The sequence below is a fragment of the Mya arenaria genome, chromosome 15, assembly GCF_026914265.1.
Source record: "Mya arenaria isolate MELC-2E11 chromosome 15, ASM2691426v1".
NCBI classification, from domain to species: Eukaryota; Metazoa; Mollusca; class Bivalvia; order Myida; family Myidae; genus Mya; species Mya arenaria.
The window spans coordinates 43,327,389-43,349,378 of NC_069136.1; the positions used below are offsets into that span (position 1 = coordinate 43,327,389).

The window sequence follows — 21,990 nt, forward strand, 5'->3', positions numbered from 1 at the left end:
AATAACTTTGTATATACTGATTTTTTGGTTACTTATCTTACATTATTAACTTTCAAATAATGCAAACATAATATTGTGTTACCTGTTTTCACATTGAGCATTATTGCAAATGGGTTAATAAAATGACATTCTTAACTATAAAACGAAAACCTTTAGCAAAATGCAACTTCTCTGCAATAGTCGATTACATATGATGATACGAATTGATTATTCTACCGAGGCATTTCAAGATATCGGGCAAATGTATGAATATGAAATTTAAGAAAAGACGACCAATTTTGTTTTTAAAATGACGCTTTATGATTCGGTAAACTAAGTTAGATCTGTTTTATTGCTGTATATCGTAAAACGTAATCACTACAGTATGATATAAACTTAGATACCTCATACCTACATTTTAACTTTATTTATAAAAGTATTAAATGTGTGTCCAGAAATGTCAACAAATTAACAAGAAAAAAATTGTAAAATGCTTTTTCTAGTGAACTGTAATAATCCTTGCGAAGATTAGATCTAATTGTATTTTTTGTATTTTTTATATTGGTTACGTACAGGCTAAATGAATTTCAATAAATTAATAAATCATCTTGTTTCCTTTGGCATTCCTTAGCTGATGTTTTCATTTAAGTGATTTGGAAATTAGTTTTATTTGATTTAGCGACTATGACAAGTAATAAACTAGAATTGTAACATCGTTCGTGTGATAACCCACATGCTAAAAGGTCAGAGTAAAACAGCAGCAAATTACTAATTCCCTGCAATAGCTGACATTCAATTACCCAAACGAAGTGAGGCGCGTGTAAAACAGAACCTCGTGTGGTTTAAGGAATTAACGTGACATACATGTTATTTATAAAGAAAGTACACACAAATCAGCTAACAGTCTTGCAATACTTTAGCTGAAATTGTTTTAAAGGAACGAGTTTATACGATACATTTTAGAACATGAATTTTCATTGCGTATTTTCCAATTACAAAATAAAACAATATGAGAACCGTTTACGATATGTTCAAAACACGTGTTGACAGAAATTGGTCCTTTCACATAGGGCGCGTATGTCTCGTTTTACTTTCACTTTCGTTTTCGGACTTCCGGGTACATCACCGCCATTTATGAAAATGGTGTATTGTTATGCTATTGGCTGTACGCATCGCACAGGGGCAGACAGGCTTGTGGACTCTACAGGTTTCCGACTAATGACAAGGACAGAAAGAAATGGATTGACAGATGCAGGTAATTGCAAAATCTTTGTCTACAAACACTAATTGTGACTAAATAATGTTCATTTTGTCAGTCGATCAGACGATGTTGCTGACATAAATGACCTTTGCTATTTATCACTGTTCATCAACAGTTGAATTTAAGATACACGATATGTTGTGTACTTTTTCCATGCTGATTCACCAATAGTGTGAATACTACGAGATAACGAAGGTAAAACTGATTAAACAGAACCGTCGTCTATCTGTTATATCATTACCCAACCCATCTCAATTAAAGAGATACGTTCATATATTTGTAATGTACAGTATGGTGGCAAGATCTTATAAATTTTCATTGAAAAGTGCATTTTGTTACTTGATTCAGTTACTTTACTTAATTGTATTAACAAAAACTTAAAAGTTACTGACAGAAGTGAGATACTCAATTGTATCTAAATGTGTATGGCCTAAAATCCACACGTCATTTATTGATGTAGTGACAGTACTGGTTGAGTTGTATAACCTGAGCAGTTTATGTCTTGCTATTGTACAGTATATCTATATTTAAATAATTGTTCTTACAAGGACGCCTGATCACTTTTTAAATGTTCAACTGCTCGGATTGTCCCAGTATTTTCAATAGTATGATTATAAACGTATTCATGACAACATTTCAGACGAGCAGACAGGCCATATAACAGCAACGACCGGGTATGTAGCTGTCATTTTGTTGATGGGAAGAAGGAGAGTGGTCCAACCATCTTCAGCTTCAGTAAAGATGTTGGCAGCTTTCCAGACCTACTAACCCCAACAAGGTAAATTTAATGAATATGTTGTGTAGTGTTATTGTTTTAAAACTTTTCACAGCTTATGCTAGACAGAGCTTCCTTGTACGATAATAACACTATTTGTTGTTCAATATCCTTAAAAAATCATAGTCACTGTGATTAATATCACAATCATAATGTGCTTTTTAGTAGTTTCAGTATGATTAAAATAATTAGACTACAGTTACTAAATTGCAACAAGGTCTGTAATTGTTATTTGAAATGATATTTATACATTTCATTTATTTATTAATTTTTTATCCAGACGTAAAAAACGCAAGGTGGAAGAGGCTGTCGAACCAGAAATTGACGTGCCTCATACAGCCACTGGCAGCAACCATGACCATAGCTACATAAAGCAGCCATTGTCATAAATGGATGATATGGAAGGCTCTACAGCGTGTTCAAAATCTGGCACATTTTTTAGTATTCATACAAATATTACAGACTCAAAAAAGAACGCGGTCAATCCAGAGATCAAACCCAAGATCCCCTTGCAATACAGATGCTCTTACAAACTGAGCTAACCAACCTCAATAAGTTTCATACTCTCTGACCAGTACTATGTCCTGAACCATTTGAACATACATGAAGACAAACTTATTTTTGCTGAATATATTATTTCATGTGAATTGTCACAACAAAATTCAAAAATCAATCCCTGCATCATTACTTTTATGTTGTCCTTTACTTTGTCCACCATTTACAAGTATATTTTAATAAATTTACTTTATATAAAATGTTCCAATTTGTAATTAATATTCGTTTTTCTTATTTTTTGCCATTCCAGGGGCATCTTGGACAAAAACATTTTACTCCCAGGTGTCATTGGCAGTTTTAGTTACTTTTGTCATACAAAATGTTTCAGTTGCACAGCTGGAGGAGCAGATTGCAGAGTTAGAGAATGAAATCAAAACTCTTAAACTGTCGAAACCAAGGCTGACGCTGCAAGATATAATTCATGATACAGATAAAGTAAGTTTGTTTACTTCAAGAGGATTTGTTCAGTGACATATTAAATTTATTTAATCAAGTGAACATCAAAAGTAATATTTTCACGAGTGAAAATGGGAAATGTTTGTGTTGACAATATGAATTAAGATTGATATCTCGATGAAACAAAACAATTGTTTTTATCATATGGTCAAAAGGACATTTACCAAATGATAAATATATAAATAGTATGAATACATATTTTGCCTTTAAAGTACTTAAAGTACCTCTTATTGTCAAAACAAGTGTGTTGTTTACATTGGTCATAAGCATTTTTACTTTTTGACAGATACTCAGATTTCATATATTGATATGTCTACTGAATGCCCAACATCATTTATCTTAACATAATATACAACAGTCGCATGGAATTAACTGATATATTGTTTCACTGTTTTGCAGATGCTGTTGTACACGTCATTCCCAACAGATGTTTTTCAAGTGCTGGCGAGCATGGTTCAGAGAATGGCCCCATTCAACTATTATGCTGGTTGGACAGTCACATGCTTTAGCATTCAGGATCAACTTCTGATGGCTTTTATGAAACTAAGGTTGAATTGTAAGGACCTAGATTAAGCTGTCCGGTTCAATACCAGCAGGGCAACTGTGTCTAACGTTATCAACACCTACATATCTGTATTGCATGAAATACTACATGATGGTGTTTTAAAGGCAGTAGGAATTCCAAGCCAGCTGAAATGCAAAGGCTCCATGCCAAAATCATTTGAAGATTTCACCTCTGCTAGAATCGCTATGGATGCTACAGAAATCATACTAAATGTGCCATCAGATATGAACAGCCAGTCGCTGTCTTACAGCAGCTACAAAAGCAGACACACTGTTAAGGCTGTAACCTGTGTTGCTCCAAATGGTGCACTTGTTTACAGTTCAGATTTATATCCAGGTTCCACATCTGATGCTACAATAGTCGAACATTGTCATATTTTAGACCAGCTTCAGCCTGTGATCAAATTCTAGCAGACAAAGGATTTAATATATTTGATAAACTTCCAGCTGGTGGTTTCTTTAAATATTCCACCATTTTTATCCAGTAAAGGACATTTTACTAAGGAAGAGGCTGAATTGTGTTTCAAAATAGGAAGAAGTAGAATCCATGTTGAAAGAGCAAACGAAAGAATAAAACATATGATATTTTAAATCATATCCCTGCTCAGTATAGACATTTGTCAACCAAAATATTTCAACTATGTTGCTGTTTGGTTAACCTTCAGGCACCATTATTGAAGGAAATTGCTGATAAATATGAGATTTTGGAGTGAAACATATTAAACAACTTAATGAAAAGATCTTTCTTTTACTTCAGTTTGTGTCCTGTGCATGATAGTCAAACACCACCTGTATGAAATTTTAAAAAAAACGGTATTATATTTATGACAAAAAAATGTAACACACCAAATTTCTGTTCATAAGGTCAAATTAAAAACGAGAAAAAAGATAAATTGTGCATACGCCATGTGATACGGTTTTTTGTACAAAAAGAGTTTCTGTAATAATCGCAGGACTTCCCTTTTGTTTAAAATAATTGATTCAATTAACAAATTTTCAAACTTTAAAATAGTTTTCAAAGATGACAGAAATTTGTTAAGGCATTGTTTGATAGTTAACATTGAATGTGATACACACTACTCAATCTCTTATCTTTTATCATGGCACAGTGTCAAACTCATTTTCAGTGTCAGCTATTACAATAGTACATTCATCATTTTCATGAAGAAAATAAACTCAATAAAGTATATCTTCATTTAAGAGATGGTAAAAATGTCAAAATGTAAAAATCAATCATAGAAGACATATTAATTGCCCAAGAATTGTCTTTAAATATTCTAACAATTTGCGTGTCTTTCGTTGTCCAAACAACCAAATCACAACACTGAGTGCCAGTAATATGAAGCTGTCCCTGAATTTGGTGCCAGTAGTCATGTGAGCGTTTCAAGCACATCCTGCCATCTGGAGATAAGTCTGGAAAAAAACAAAGCCGTCTTTTGATCATGTCTTATGAACAAAAAATGCTTGTTTCATTTTTAGTTAAAATGATTATTTAAAACTGCACTCTCACAGACTGACAGTTTTGACCTCTTGTTTGGTCTCAGAATCAGCTGATTTTGGAATCAATGCCTTCATTTCAGTCATAAGAGATAACTCACTATAGAACATATCTCAATTGGTTGGAAAACTGCCGAAAATTTCATTTCTCTTCGAGCAATATTAACGCTTATAGCCATAGTACATCAATTGTGAAAACGTAAATATGAAAACTGCGATCTGCTCTTTTGTCAGCAGTCTTACATCACTCGTTTCCTGGCATTTAAATGCAAAAATTGGCTCATTCCAAGACAAAACTAAAAAAAAATCAAAAAATCAATCTGTGACAATGCAGTTGTAGGTTAAATAAATAATAGTAGTTGATAGTTAACTGAAATATAATGGTATAAGCAACCAGCATCAACATCTTCCATCAAGCGATAAATCAAGTTAACAGTTTGTGATATGTGTTTACAGTTTATGTCCACCTTTTTCTGTGTCAACAATCCAGAGATAAAATTATCATTTTTCACTTATATTGAAAATCATCTTAGAGAATAAAATGAGTGAAAATACCTATGTAGAAGTCTTTGTTTGAATGGCATGCCTGCGTAATAGTCATGTCCTTGGCCGAGAAAGGGCACTTCACCTCGATGATGTCTGGTGACATTGCTGGCTGTTCCTTCTCTTGAAGGTGAACGCGGCCACAATAATCCCCTTGAACAAACTCATCAGGTGAAGCCCCAAGGATGCCTGATTCATGAAGCCAAATGCCTGTACAAAATTAGATACACATAAACAGTCATCAGCCACAATATGGTTTAACGACACTGGTCAATTAATGAATGTACCCATACTGGGGCTCAAATCACAAACCTCTTGATAACAAGGTTGATGCATTACACAGAGAGCTAAATCTCTACTTGTTTATTTATCAGCAAACTACAAATATTAAACTTCAATACTTTACAATCAAACATTATCGACAATAATACATAGACTAGTGATTCTTGAATATAGCAAGCACCATTAACAGTATTATACTCATTTTCATCTCAATACAAATGTAATATACATGAAGGTCAATGAAAAGTGGTGGGAACTTAAAATGTTCATTGAAATGAGCTTTGTAACACAGATGAAGATGAATCCAATTTTGAAATTAATTATTCATATCACATTATCATTTGTGCATTGTGTAATATATTAACATGCAGTAACTGGTTGATGTCATTAGGTACCAAATCACATTAAAACGTACAAAACTTTATAGTACCTTACAGCATTAAGCATTTTCAATAATTAGTATCATTGGATATTTTTCATGAATCAGAAAAAAAAGACATTTAAATATTTACCAGTTTGTACCAATGTCACACCTCCAGTTCTGCAATATGCATCTAACCCATTTTTCTCATGAGTTATCCCCCACTGGATAGGCGCCCTCTTCTGAAGATTGTAGGCGCTCAGTAGCCGTTTCTTCAGGGATGCACATAATCTGTAAATACATTATCAAACTTAAGTGACATCACACATGTTATTAACAGTTGTATATAACTGAATACAAAGGTTATTGCTATCATAATGCTTGGATAAAAGGGTAAAATAGTAATAAAGATAGTTTTACAAGAGACCAATTGCTTAGTTTATCATCCATAGCTTTACCGATTGCGTTTGGAAGCAGCAATTATTTGTCCAAAGTTGGAGGCAGTGAATCGCAGCTTTCTGGTGGCTGCCCAAAGGGAGTTTTCCCTCTGCCCGGTTGTCATGAAGGCTATCTGGGTGATCTTCTCTCGGGACAGAACAAGTGATAGCCTAAAATATGTGCGTGGATCTTCTGATGAAAGGTATCCTTCGCTGACTAACACATCTTCAATCAGTGGTAATGGAAGTTGTGGCGGCTTGGGTTCCTCCAGCAGAATCCAGTGTAAAGCTACAAGTAGATAGTAAATAATAAATTTCATTAATTAAAGGAAAATTGCAAAAGTTAACTATTATATAAATAACATGCATACAATGCAAAATCGTGTGAATAGGTTTATATCATTATTTTACAAGATCCTTGTGTATCAATATTAATTTAATTATTATACTAAACATTATTATTTTGTCATTTGCAATTTCAGCAAATTTTATCAAAGTTTAGACCAAATATTTTGAGTGCAGAACATTTTTTATCAGAAGAAACAAATGAAAGTATCAAAATATGGTAAATAATAAAAATGACAACGTCAATGAACAGACATATTATTCAATCCCAACTGTACAACAGTAACAAAAATCAACATTTAAATCCAACAATTTCGCAACCTGTGAAACGCCCTAACTGCCCTAGGCAGTTATATAGAAATGATCTGTCGTCTGCTGTGACAGTCCTCTTAAGAGCCCTGGATAAGAACATTTTCAACAGACATCGATACAGACCTCCAGCTTTTACCAGACCAAAGTTTTTTTTGTCAACTTGGTTCTTTGCTGTTGTAAAATAGCCAAGTTTTTTACCAGTCGTGCTCAAATCATACCAAACATGACTGATGGGTCAGGCAGTATCTGCAAATTGTGGTATTTAATGTTAAATGTTCTAGTTAATCAATAAAATTTATGTTAGCATTTCATATTAATAATGTAATTATAATATTTTTACCTGTACTCTTGTTGCCTTGGGGGATATAAGTCAGTCATTGTAACTGTAGTCTTTGGAGGTGCTGACTTTGGATGTTTGAGCCAACTGCATTTTATATCTGTTTTGCTAGCTCTCTTGTACCTGCAAACAAATCTACCAATGATGACCACATTTGAACAACATTTAAGAAGCATTTATTTTACTATTGGAGACATATTATTGTATTTCAAATGATAAATCACTGCTATGATTTCCGTTCAACACTAAAAATGTATTTTTAGTCTCAATTAGTAATGTTCATATAGCCTTAGAGTAAAATAATCTGTATTTTGTCCCAGATATAGCAAAGAATAATATCATTGAAAGTTAAGAGCTTTTTACGTGTACATATGGATATTTCGGATAAAAATTTAATTATATTAAAAATATATATCACACCTGGACAAAAAGTGATTAAAATATTTACCCAAACAACAAGACTGCTGCTACATGATGGCATTTATACTCAGCCATAGGGCATTGGCAACGTGTAGACTGCACTGCATCATTGTTTTCTTGCTCTAGGAATATCTGGGGGAAAACACAGAAGAGCCTACTATAAATGTAATACATACTATATAGGGTGATTTTAGCATTACTAAATTTCATAGAGAGAGAGAGGGAGAGAGAGGGAGAGAGAGAGAGAGAGAGTATATATATTTACTCTCTATATATACGTATTGGATAGGAAAGCTTGCAAATAATTTGCTTCTGCCCCCTGTGTTTTTTTTTCTGTCAACTGTCAAATATGTTTTCATCTATGTTTAAATATGTCGATGAACAATAAAAAAGTAAATATTTGATAAATACACAATATTGTATAGATGCATAAGGGTAATCATATATACACATGAATGGACAGGTGTACTTCACCCTCAAACTCAATCTTAATTGTTGTTTTCCATCCAAATGGACATTTTATTGCATTTCTTCTCCAGGCAAATATTCTGTCATATGGGCCAATTTCTCATCATTGACCGATTGCTATGTCATTTCGCTAAATTCAACTTGATCCCGTGTTGCCTTTTTGCAAGCAAGGGATGTTACATACGTGGTTTCGTTTGTAGAACATATACACATATATTATCATATGAATATAGGAAATCTAACTGCACATTAAATTTCATGAGTCCAACAATCATGTATTTGTCAAATGTTTTATTTTCTATGAATGGCTTTGAAAGTAATTTCGTAGAAGGGTCGGCGCAAAGGAAATTTGATATTAACTTTTTTCGCGCTAGATTTTAGCAGTATACCACAAATATTATAGATTTTAAATGGACTCAGTGTTTTATCAGCAGCATAAGTGGTGTAAAAAGAGATTGGCGCATATGGTGTCTTCACTGCTCAGAAATAATTTATGTGTTCTATTGTGGATGTTGCCATATATAAATCGCTTTGTCTGACGATTATTTCCTGTTTTGTCTAGTATAATCCGCCTTAAAAATCCCGCTTGGTATTGGTGTAATCAATATGTCCTAATAAGGAACTCAAACAGCTTAACGTGGTTCTTTTATTACACAATATATCTAGGTAATGGCGGTTAGAACTGCCATTGTCGCCAGATTTAGGGAACGGTAAGTCTATAGGTGTCTGAGAAGACAAGCAATTATTTTCTTACCGATTATAACGACGGGTACTGGAAAGGTAGATAAGCAACTTTAAACTGTCCAGTCACTGATAACTTACTTCCGGTGCCAAAGTATGCGGAATGAGTATGTTGTGTTTTTTCTGATAGCTTTTCATCTCTCAAACCGTTGTTGATTTTTTTGTTTTGACATGGAAATAGCCTATGAAAGCAATATAATTTTATGTACTGTTATGTGTTGGCATAAATGGCTTTTTTCAAAATTAATCGCTGCTGTCTATCAAAGAATCTATTGTTATTTACTAGGTCTGTAAGTAATTCATTGTTAAGATCCATTTACTTGTAACCGTTCTGATGGGGTATAATGCATGGACAAAATAATGTAATAAACTAAATTGTAGACTCAGTATAGTTAAGTCTCGAACGGACACAGTTACATACGAATTCAAAATGGCGTCACATGGCAGTGGTGCTCCAACTAAAAAAAACTAAGAAAAAATTATTCTTGTTAAATTCAAGATGCCATTGATTTTTTGCCAAAGATAATAAGGTGAGACCTGTGAACATCATATGCCTGTGAACATTATATGTGCAAATTTTGAACTTCCTTTTTGTTTGAAAAAATTGCGCGCTCTTGCTGCCATGTTCTTACATGTATGTCTTTACTTACCTATACATATGAAACTGTTGCTATTGCTGCATTTTGTCGGACTTTTTTCCATTCATCATTTAATTTTGTATTTAAGTTTGTATATTTAAGTTTGTACATGTATATGTTTTGGATTCACGAATAAAGACATTTCAAACCTCAATGTCCATTCAATGCTTTATAAAAATGTAATGTATGGAAATATCCAACAGGATCACTTACTTGATAACTTATTTGTGAATGCAATATATGCGCTAAATTTAGAATATACTTTCAGTTTTGTTGAAAGTTTTGTAATTGCAATACATGCATTTCTTTTATTATCCTGTGTGTTAAATATTTCGAGAGAGTAAAGAGAAGTTATTTGTATACAGATACGCGTTGTTTAAACTTCTAAAACATACTGGGTCTTTACAAAAGCCACGTGATATAAAAAATAATTTTGACTTTTTCCGTGCTAAATTCAGAATATACTCAGTTTTGCTGCATATTTGTTATTGCAATAAATCCAGTTATACTTTTTTCATACTGGGAGTTAATTCTTTTTAGTATATTAAGCGAGGTCATTTGTATATGCATAAACTTAGATAAGTTAATATTTACGAAACTATATAATATTTCGGGCCTTTAGAAGCATTAAAATTTTAACATGCACTTATTCATACAGATGTAAAAAAATAAACCTTTCTATTGGAAGGCATGACAAAAAGGTTACTGTGAATGATGTTAATTTCTAAAGAATACATGTGTACATGCATATTTTACTGTTCAATATCTTATACAGATTTCTTTTAGTATATTCCTGATTTAAGCAGGGCTGTTGAATGGAATAAAATTTATACTGTTAACATGATGTTTGTCAAATTCATTTATCATTTCAAACACTTTAAGGTATTTTTAAAGCTTTAAGAGCTTTAAGAGCTCATTGTTTAGATTATTCTGCTGTATTGGTTTTAAAGATAGCAGTATTTGTCTTTGTCTTTAAAATCTAACCATCACATTTTTTCTTATTTAACATTTTGAAAATGTTTAGGGTCATGTTATTTTTGTAGCAAACAAAAAGGAATATATTCTGTATTTGTACTGAGATGTTTTGCAGAGTTGCTTGGCTACAAATTCATTTACAATCAATAATTTATTCAATTTTTAGGGTTAGGGATCTTTTCGTTTCATTAATATTAGTTATTGAGTATTTCATTATCATATTTATATGGAATTTCGCCCATTTAATTCTTGTAAATAATGCAATTATTTCTGATTGTAATATTCTGCTGTGCGGTTTATATTGTTGTGTGATATTTTTTAATTATTTTCTGGTTGTTACAATTTATTCTTATGCGTTTTTGTACTTTATCTCAAATGCACAGTTGCTCTATTTGAGTTGAAATGAGTATGACTAATCAAAAATTGATGTTTAGTATAATGCATAATATATAATGTAAACTATACAATATTATTGTAGATGTAAGTGTATATAAATTGTATAAAAAAATTACTCCTAGTATATTTTACTTAGTCAATAAATACTTCAATATTTAACGTGTATATCATACACGTATACTTCAAGCCCCTTCTAAAGGCAGCGCATTAATTCATATTATTCATGTTTTCTTTGTGTGTTTTATTTTAACTTATTACCATTACTGTTTGATTGTGATTACGTGATTGTTACAATTGCATTATAATACAAAGACATCATTTGGCCGAACAAGATATCTTGACTAAATGTAAATTGTACCCTTACTACCGCAAATTAGTCGTTGCGACCGACAGAGCTAGCTTTGGTTGAATAGCAGGTGAACTGTAATACAGTTTCAAGTTTCATAATTCATAATATCGGTGTAGTTGATACTTCGATTCAGTAATTCGGAAACTATATATTTGCACTATACAACAAATAGTGAACAAGCAGTAAATGGACCATTAATTTGCAAACATTTCTTAGAATCATCCGCAAATGATTCTTGGCCTGGTTATTCAAAACAAATGATCTGAATGGTGTAAATGGTCGACGCACATGGTTTCTTCTCTTGTTTAATATGGGCACATATATAAATTTCGAACGACAGTTCTTGGGACAGGGACACAGAAAGGATATCCTGTCAAGCAATTATTCCCATTTATCCGCATTACCGTCTAGACTAAGTACACAGAGAGTAACGCCAAAAAATGACTCAGACACAAAATTCACACATTGAATCAGCATGACAGGAAACAGGTCATAGAAGTCAAGCAAATGTGACAGAACATTAGGGTAATTTTAGTAATGGATACATCTTATTGATCGAGTCTGCAACCCACACATGCAGCCACCTACTGTCCTAATGATCGAAACATCTACAGGTTTACGAAAGACATATGTAATTTTCTTATCTACTTAGGCGAAACATATATACACTTTCAAATGCTGGCTAGTTATATGATGATACTTACGACATGAGTCTATGAGTCTATGTTAGCCTTAAAACACATGTGTTTGCAGATTCAAATGTTGATTGTGCCTTTGACAATAAATAAACCACAACAAAAACGTGATGTATAATATATAAGCATGCTTTAGTTCCGATGTGATTTCTTTACTTCTTCAAAAAAAAGATGTGACCATTTGGTTCATTCTGATAAACAACAACACTACAAAAAATGTGTCATGCAATTTCAACAGTACATATTAATGAGACTGAACTGGCACGGCAGATTTCTATACGAACTGAACTAATGCGCCATCAAATTAAGACATTCAAAGTGCAGAAGTCGCAACTTTTGAATTTAACGAAAGGCTTTTAATCAACAGATTATACAGTTAAACAAACTTATGCAAGTAAAATTACACTTATAGGCTATAACAGAAAAAAATGTTGTTTTTCCCTAGTAAATTGTTATAGTTCTTGCGAAAACTCACTCTGAATATTTCTTTATTTTACGCATTCCTTAGCTGACGTTGTTGTTCCAATTATATGGAAATTCTTTTTATTTGATTTTGCGACCATGGCAAATAATACAGTTGTACTGCTACAACATTAGCCAAGACAACATGCGTTCGCGTGATAACACACATGCGTAAAAGGTCAAACAAACGCAACAACAACTAACTATCCCTGCAATAGCTTTCTTTCAATTACCGAATCGAAGTGAGACGTGAGTAAAACAGAACCATGAAGTTTTAGAAATTTACGTGACATACATGTTATTTTAAGGGAAAGTACACAAAATCAGCTAACAAACATGGCATATTTAAGCTGAACGTATTTAAAAGCAAACGAATTATAACGGTTTATGTTATAACATAACTATTTGCCAAAAAACAAACTCAATATAAGAATCGTATATTATATGTTTTAAAAACATGTTGACAGAAATTGAAACCTTCACAATCTCAAGGCAACCGATAATTATCCTTGCGAGTAAACATTCCCGCGAAACTTATCTCGTTATTTTCATAATAACATGGGAACTAGACATATATCACAATAAATTTGTATTTACAATTTCTGTATAACAGATAATTGTTGTCTGAGACACATTATTATCGAAAAGATCTTAAATAAACATTATTGCATGACAACTGTCGATATATAAACACAAAGATATATCAAAAACGAATCTGTTTAGTCTCCTAAATAATTGTTGTCGCGTTTTTGCCATAACAAAGAAACGTTGCAGAAGTGCTAAATGTTTATTCCACGGCCATTTGCATGTCCTTTGAGCCTTTGTATAGAAGCGAAAATTATTTTTTTTGAACAACATTCATTTAGTTACACGTATGCACTTTTGACACTGACGTCTAGATCGATCATTTTCCGTTTGCTGTCTGGTGTTTTCAAACAGTAGCCATGACTTGTACTTGATAATACCGGATAGTTTCGCGAAGTTTGAGGATCGAAAAGTATTTCTTTATGGTCAGTCAGAGAGATTGAAATCCGCTAAGGACGCTTAATTTAAACATTTCTATTTTACAACGATTGTGAAACAAGTTATTACAACATTATATAATCACTCTCGTTGTCACGACTTTATGCAAGAGTGTGGTCTTATGTTGTGGAGAACCTGGAGAAAACCCACTTGTCCAGATCGGTGACAACCAAACTTACATGAGCCTAGCCGGGAACCGAACCTGGGTCGCCTATAAAAAGCGAGTGCGCTATCCACTGCGCTTACCAGACAAACTTTAGAGCGCTGAAGCGTGTGCGTCTGGCTGTGCACTATTTCATCCAGTGTCGTATTGCAGTAATCAGTATGTCTTAATAAGGAACACAAACACTTAAACGTGGTATTTTATTACACAATTTATCTTGTTAATGGCTGCTAGAAGTAACAACTGCCACAGTATTCAGCCTTAGGGAACGCCAAGTCTACAGGTGTCTAAAAAGACAAGCGATTACTTTCTTACCAATTATAACGATAGGTGCTGGATAAGCTAGATAGGCAGCTATAAACTGTCCAATAACCGATAATTTAGGTCTGGTGAAAAAGTATGCGCAATGACTCTGTTTTCTGTTGTTTTTCCCATAGCTTTACATCTCTAAAACCGTTGTTGAATTTTGCTTTTGACCCGGAAATGGCCTATGAAAACATTATATGTACTGTTTTGTGGTTACATGCATGAATATTGTTATTTATTAAGTCTCCACTTAATTTATTGTTCAGATCCATTTATTTGTAACCCTTCTGATATTGGAAATAATGCATGGACAAAATAATGTAATAAACTTCGACGCCTTGCTGTCAATTTGGGTGACCTCAGAACTAGAAGGTTGAAAATGGGCTTTCTAGCGCCATTGGTTCTGCTACCTTTTATTATAATATAGGTGCTGCGGTAAAACTTTTCAAGCTTTTTTTGGAAACCGATCATCATCATCATTATTATTATTATTATTATTATTATTATTATTATTATTATTATTATTATTATTATTATTATTATTATTATTATTATCAAATGAAAAGTAAAGCCTAAACAAATGGAATCGAACAAAATGTCGCGACAATATTGACATGATTTATGATTTAGTTACCATTCAGTTTGTATCAACAATAATTGATAACATAAATAAAAATATTATTGATTCCCTATCGTAGGAATTTATATGCAATATTATGCAATTATGTGCACTTAAGGCAAGATCACTGCATTTAACATTCATAACTAGCACGTACGTGATTTAACCTTCGGAACAGGATAGTTGCTATAATTCTCATATGACCGCCGTTTTAGACAGACGAACAATGACCAATATGACCAAATATTTTACGGTTATGACACGACAAAGAGGTTGTAAAGCACGTTTACGCTTAATCGTGGGCTTCTTGCTGTGCACTACTTTATCCAGGTCTGAGTTCAGTGCGCACATTGAATTGTAGGCACGATAGCAAATTTTAAAACATATGCGAGTATCAGTTTGACTACTTATACGTGTTAAAAGTGAACAACAAAGGACATTTAAAAATAACTACTTCTTTACATGTAAGAGTAGCTACACATACAATATATTCCGTACTCGTGGTGTTTCTAATGTCACAGAACACATATCCGGTAGTGATATACCCGTTATGAGTTGGTCTTTGAGTGAGAGTGTCATTCCGGCGTTAAGGGTCGATAGCAAAACAATATTACTCTTGTAAATTGTAAATGCATTTAACAATCAAATACATTATATTAAAATGAACTCCCTTTGACTTTCTCAGACTCTTTCTTGTAATCGAAAATGTATTCACTTTTTAAACATGTAACAATTGTATAATAGTTGTTGCTTACAGCGCTCGCTGTTCAATTTTACTTCAAGGCATTCCATTAGGCATGTACAGAACGGCATCGAGACGAATATATAAGCAATGCTCAGTTTTTAATATTTATATGAAAAACCTACAGAAACAAGAACAGTATACGAAGGTTTTAACATAAACCTCTTTAATGACACAGGGTAAACGCCAAGCCTATCAAAGGGTAATTATGTCGGGTTTGCTTTTCCGGCACGGCATTTGAACATTTAATCATATTTGATAACTACCAAGTTCAAAATAGATATGGCAAGAAAGAGACAAATTAGGGTATAGATAAAACCATGAGTTATTATCTATTGACAAAATTTTGTTTCTATATGAGGCAATCACCTTGAAAAATAAACAGTTTCTTCTTAATTACACAATATTCTGTCTATTACGAAACCTTGTTTTATCTGATTTTTTACTAAGTACATATACGATAAAAAGATACCTTAACAAAGGCAAACATTATACGGTAGAAATTTAAATGATCATAGATGACGTTAATATAATACTTAAATCGGCTTAGTGAACAACTTTAGTAGTAGTAGTAGCAGTAGCAGAAGCAGTAGCAGTAGTAGTAGTAGTAGTAGTAGTAGTATTAGTAGTAGTAGTAGTAGTAGTAGTAGTAGTAGTAGTAGTAGTAGTAGTAGTAGTAGTAGTAGTAGTAGTAGTAGAAGTAGTAGTAGTAGTAGTAGTAGTAGTAGTAGTAGTAGTAGTAGTAGTAGTAGTAGTAGTAGTAGTAGTAGTAGTAGTAGTAGTAGTAGTAGTAGTAGTAGTAGAAGTAGTAGTAGTAGTAGAAGTAGAAGTAGTAGTAGTAGCAGCAGCAGCAGCAGAAGCAGAAGCATTAACAGTTAAACCGGTTTCTATTTACCGTCATAGAACTTAAAATTTAAATAGATTTCCTTAGCCTTATTTCCACAAAACATATCATATAAGTAAGACTTTGACCTTTTTCTGTTAAATCGTAAATTACTGTTTTTCTACTGAGCATCCCTACAATAAACTTTGGAAAGAACCAATATGAATACTCAAGTTGAGAGGTGTTCATCATTTCCAATCAGTTATTACGTTGCAATATAAAACACTTTATTTTTTGGCAAGATTAAACGTCTTTATTTATTGTATCCTAATTAACAGACCACACAGCTAATGTGATGCCAGCAGATCAAGCTTTCGTTTAATATTTTACAGCTGTAATACTGCCAAGCAGTTTCAAGTTTTATCTTTTATTGGTAGTATCGATGTTATAGAAATTCGGAATAAGCATTTGATAAGTACATTTAAAGATAATGACAAAATGAAACCAAGTGAAACAATGGCAAGCCATGTAATCAAAAGTAATTCCTAATTAAAATGACCTACTGATATATCCTTGTAACCAATTGTACAAATTATAATAAGATATCAACAGGTTATTCTTGTCTAGTTTACACAAGTTGATGCTTTGTTTTTGTCATATTATTCTTATCAGTCTTCGTTTGCGTTTTTTGCGATTTTAGCTATTGACCCATACATAAACATTTTGGTAAACTTTTTTCATATCAAAGATCAAACCAGGTTTGTACGATTAGCTGCTGATCTTTTACTTTACAGGGAACGAATATCATGAAACAATATCCAACTGTATGAAAATGGATTTTATTTATATTTTTGTACAATATCTTGAAGATAACTTTAATACACATTAGTGTTCTTGATTTAACTGTTATTCTTGTAATGGTGAATAAAGCGTATTTCAAAATTAGTAGATTGTACTTGGAGGGAGTTCCATTTAAGAAATTTTGAACACTTGCTTCGAACATAGTTATTAAAAGAGAAACATTTCTTAAGTAGAGATTATTTTATTCATAAAATAAACCAATAGAAACGTTAAATAGTTGACTGTTTATAATCAAGTCTTTAGATTTTACAATATTTGTTTCAATGTTCAAATGTATTAAGTAGTTATATATGGTTAACTACAACAACTAAAGTGTAATACTGGTTACTTAAAGGTTTTGCTTTTGAAACTGAATCGAATGAAATATCGAAAAAACTTTGCAATTAATTGAAACACCTGTATACATGTAATTATAGTTTTTTGACCAAGATAGAGTTTGTCATATACACTTAGAAAACTCATTTAACGCTTATGTCTAGGTACGTCCGGGCGTACATAAGTATGTCTAGGTACGCCTCTGTACGTATAGTTACTTAACTCAGATTTACACGGATAACTCAAAAAAGATGCTATCGTAGTTGTTCCCATTATGTCTAGGTACGCCCGTGCATACATGAGTATGTCTAGGTACACACTGGCGTACAGTTTCCTAATCCAGATATAGTTCGTCATGTACACCAAAAAGAAGCTATCATTACACTCTTATGTCTAGGTACGCCCAGGCGTACAGTTTCTCGGATAGAGTGAGACATGTACACTAATAACAATCCATCATTTAACGCTTATTTATAAGTACGCCTGAGCGAACAAGAGTGTGTCTTGGTATCCCCAGGCTTACAGGAAAATGCATAGGGCGCGCATGGGCGTACATGACTATGTCTATGTATAAAGCTGTACTAACAGTCGGATAAAATAAGTATTATACACTGTTATATGACTTACATGAAGATATCATTAAACTTTTATACTGTCATAGTAAAAAGCCATTTCAATTGTCCGGATTGGAGTAAATGGATAGAAATAGAAGAATTCAAATATAAGGCATTTTATATAAATATCTATTGTGTGGCTAATTTTGTTGAAACATTGTCATTGTTAGTCACCATCTATGTAAGCGACATGTACGTATATTAGAAAACGTATGTTCAAGTCTCGACAATTAATGGTGCTTATCTTTTTAACAGCGATTTTGACTTCAAAGCAAAATGCGTTAAAGCAGTGTGCAAAGCACCTTCATAAAGTTATCAATATAGTTGAGCTACATGGAACCCTTCAATTTCAACTCGATTTTTGGACGAAAGGCCATGGCCTATCGTGCTTACGTGAGGCTACGCCAGTGCACTCTGAACTGCCTTGTGCAGCAGTGTTCTTTTGCATATGACCTTGGAGCATAGTATGAGCAAATTGGTTGTGGTCCTTTAAGCAACCGTACATACCAAATGCTTAAGCGTTATGCCTTGCCGCTACTGGAATCAAGAAAAATATAGCGCAAAATCATGTGTATCGTTACATAACATTTGGGCCTGATATATTTGGACCCTAAAACCAGGATTTAGCAAAATTGGAAGATAACTACAAGGCAAAGATATCAACTATTAAATAATCAGGAACATTGATTTCTGGCAAGACGAAGTGTTTTATTCCGGTGAAGGCCAATTGTAAAATTTAAGAACAACTAGGTGTAGCCAGTGCAATAATTTGAACACAATTGGCACAAAACCGTTTATTAATTGTGCATACGATATTTGTTCTAAACTCGACATACGAAGTCGTAGCCATGAAATATTAAGTCGTTAGAGTGAGCAAGTCAGTCGTGGCAACGAAATAAAAAAATGTTCAAAAATGTCACCTTTTTCCACCGTAGTTTTCTGACAATATTAAGGATATTTAAAGTGTTTTTTTTCAAAAGCGTATGTAAATAACGAGGCTTGTCAACTCAATGCCTTGACTGTTAGACACGAGTAGTTGAACTCATTTTATCCCTCTTAAAGCTGATGTAAAATAAAATATCCCCGAGATATTGCAAAAGATGGATCCTGTGAGCACGACTTGAACACACTTTGTAGAGGACCTCTATATCCTGCTTCAAACCAATTATCTAAGCTTTAGGGCTTAATGCATCAGCAGAATGAGAGAGGCCTGGTTACTTAGTTTCCTGTCTCTCATCAAAGAGGTCATTGGATCCCTCCAATGTATATGAAAGACTAGACATGCCCGGTTTTGGATATCATTCTAAAACAATAAAAAATAAAATGGATAAACTATCTTAGTTATACATTAAATACAAACTGGAAAGTTATACCATCATTAATATTAGATCGATTTGGGGAAAAGTTTCTTAAATTCCATATAAATGTAGACAGCCTCAAATCCCTGGCGAATATAAATAAAATAACTTTGTTTTATAAACAGCTTCTTATATGATGGATCCAGTTTAAACAACTGCCAATCAATCAAACTAAAAGTTCCGACACTTATTTCAATATTATATATAAATAATATGTGGTAGTAAATAAATAAAATTTGAAAATAAAAGTCTTTTATTAAAGAACTTGATCGATTCTAACATACTTTACATTAATGACATTTTATCAAATTTGGGCAACATCGACACAAATACGATTCTTTAAAAGTTAAAGTATAAACTCAATTCGTTAGCAGAAGTAAAAATATTAAAACAAGCAATACCTTACACTTGGAAAGAAACCTTAAGAACAAATGTATCTACAAGGACTATGGTTTAAACAGTACTTTTAATTAGTTGTCAATACAAATGTCTCGAAATCTAAACAGATATATCAGATATATATTAAGCAATTCTATGAAAAGCCAAATATTCATGGTTATTGGGAAAGACGATTACAAAAGCATATTTGCTGGAACTCTTGGTACTACATAATTCATAAATCCATTTTTGACAATAAAGTCAAACAGTTTGAAATAAAGTTATTACATAATATCATAGCATCAAATTTGAAAATATATATTATATATTTACATGGAAAGTGAAAGATTGTCCTATATGCATATATTGCAGGGCGGTAGAAGATTATGAGCAAATCTTTGTTACATGTTAGGCATTGTCAACTTTTTGGAGTGATATTCCGACAGTCTTTAAACGATGTGGAAAAGAGAACATATTAAGAATATAAACCACTTTGTAATGGAGTATAGAATTACTCAAAAAGAATATAAAAGTGATAACATTGTTTTAAGTCAGGTTTCTTATTGTATTTACAAGACTCGGTACATATACAGAACTTAAAGCATAGTAAAACGATTAAAAAAGGTTCGCAGTTCTACTCGTAGTATTTATTCACTATCACACAAGTTTAACGAGGGCTTTCGAAATTTATTATTTTTGCGAATAAGGTGACATTAGTCTAAATACTTCCACAGTTGCAAGCATTATTTTCAGGGATCATACTTTTGAGATTACGGGTCGAGTTTGTATGAATTTAATAAAACACTGAATTATATTTAAGGACTGGTCCAAAGAAAAAGACTTCAGAAAGTGGACAGCTACCTTAATTACCACTTCGCAACGCCGCGTATTCTATTGACTCGACGCGGTCGAACGCGGGAAAAAAATATAGGAATGAACGCAGTGGACATTATGCTTCAATCGTGGCGTAATATTAAATATTTACACCTCAACTTCCATTCCTTAAATGAACTGCCTTTCGGCAATTGCGTCCATCAATCGATGAACGCAACATCTTCGGATATGTTCGGATCACAATTCATCGCATAACAATATACATGAAAACTATTGATATTGTTATTGTTTGTATTGTGTTTGCAGGTCCCGTAAAATATAAATCAACATTTTAGAAAGTGCTAAGTTATTATATTTTAAACGTTTTGTTGCCAAAAGTGTTTCAATTTTACGTTTAAAAGTGATTTCAAGTGGTTGATCTTTTCCCGCGTTATTGTGAGGTCATTTGATAACAAAATGTTTCCGGGAACAGTCGGGTCGTCCTATTTACAGAATGGGCAAGAAAGGATTACTGAAAGGTAATCCGAAATAAAACGAAGTATTTTTTAACGTTTCTTGAATAAAAAATGAACTATTGGTGTAAATATAAGGAATGAATTGCGGGGTTGATATCATTATCGGGGATATGAACGCAATTGGGCTGGTCAAAGTACGCGTGGAGTCCTCTGACTCCACACTCATAGACCAGCCAAATTGCGTTCATGCCCCGATAATGACATCAACCCCGCAATTCATTCTTTAAGTGAAAATTGAATTAACAAAATAACGTCCGCGGTAAAATAAACTCGCGGGGATATGCGATATGTGCAAATACAACGCGTAGTTTGTAGTTTTTGTTGAACCATTATGTGTTAAGGAGCTTTTAGTGTCCTTTTTACATGAATATCAGTATCCCTGTTTGGGTCACAGCATCACCCTTTTGCCAAAAGTGCGACTCAAATGGTTGCTTAAACATTTCGGTATCAAATCTTACGAGAACGCGTTTACATATTACACATATTGTTACTTCAAATAGTGGGTGTTTTAGATTATAAACCAAAGACCAAATATAAAAATATAATATTTTAAAAAGCTGATGTAATAATATAAATGTATGTAATCTGGGT

The 21,990-nt window shown here is 32.9% G+C and overlaps 1 protein-coding gene and 1 pseudogene across 1 annotated transcript; one reads left to right on the plus strand and one right to left on the minus strand.

Annotated features, from left to right (window-relative positions):
- Nucleotides 1-1,119: 1,119 nt before the first annotated feature.
- LOC128219402 (52 kDa repressor of the inhibitor of the protein kinase-like) lies at nt 1,120-2,404 on the plus strand (annotated as a pseudogene).
- Nucleotides 2,405-4,717: 2,313 nt separating this feature from the next.
- On the minus strand, nt 4,718-8,271 carry LOC128220782 (uncharacterized). Its single transcript, XM_052929308.1, has 7 exons — nt 8,153-8,271; nt 7,708-7,827; nt 7,377-7,453; nt 6,732-6,999; nt 6,425-6,564; nt 5,643-5,840; nt 4,718-5,003 (listed from the first exon to the last, which is right to left on the minus strand). Exons 1-7 carry the CDS (start codon nt 8,197-8,199, stop codon nt 4,783-4,785), a joined length of 1,071 nt encoding a protein of 356 aa, XP_052785268.1. The 5' UTR covers nt 8,200-8,271; the 3' UTR covers nt 4,718-4,782.
- Nucleotides 8,272-21,990: the final 13,719 nt, after the last annotated feature.

What these genes read in the sequence shown, in the direction of transcription:
- LOC128220782 (XM_052929308.1), bottom strand. Translation starts at nt 8,199, where the DNA reads ATGGCTGAGTATAAATGCCATCATGTAGCAGCAGTCTTGTTGTTTGG. An exon ending in GCAGTTAGGGCGTTTCACAG is followed by an intron (nt 7,000 to 7,376) that starts GTTGCGAAATTG and finishes ATCTACTTGTAG; the next exon opens with CTTTACACTGGATTCTGCTG. An exon ending in GCTGCTTCCAAACGCAATCG is followed by an intron (nt 6,565 to 6,731) that starts GTAAAGCTATGG and finishes ATGTATTTACAG; the next exon opens with ATTATGTGCATCCCTGAAGA.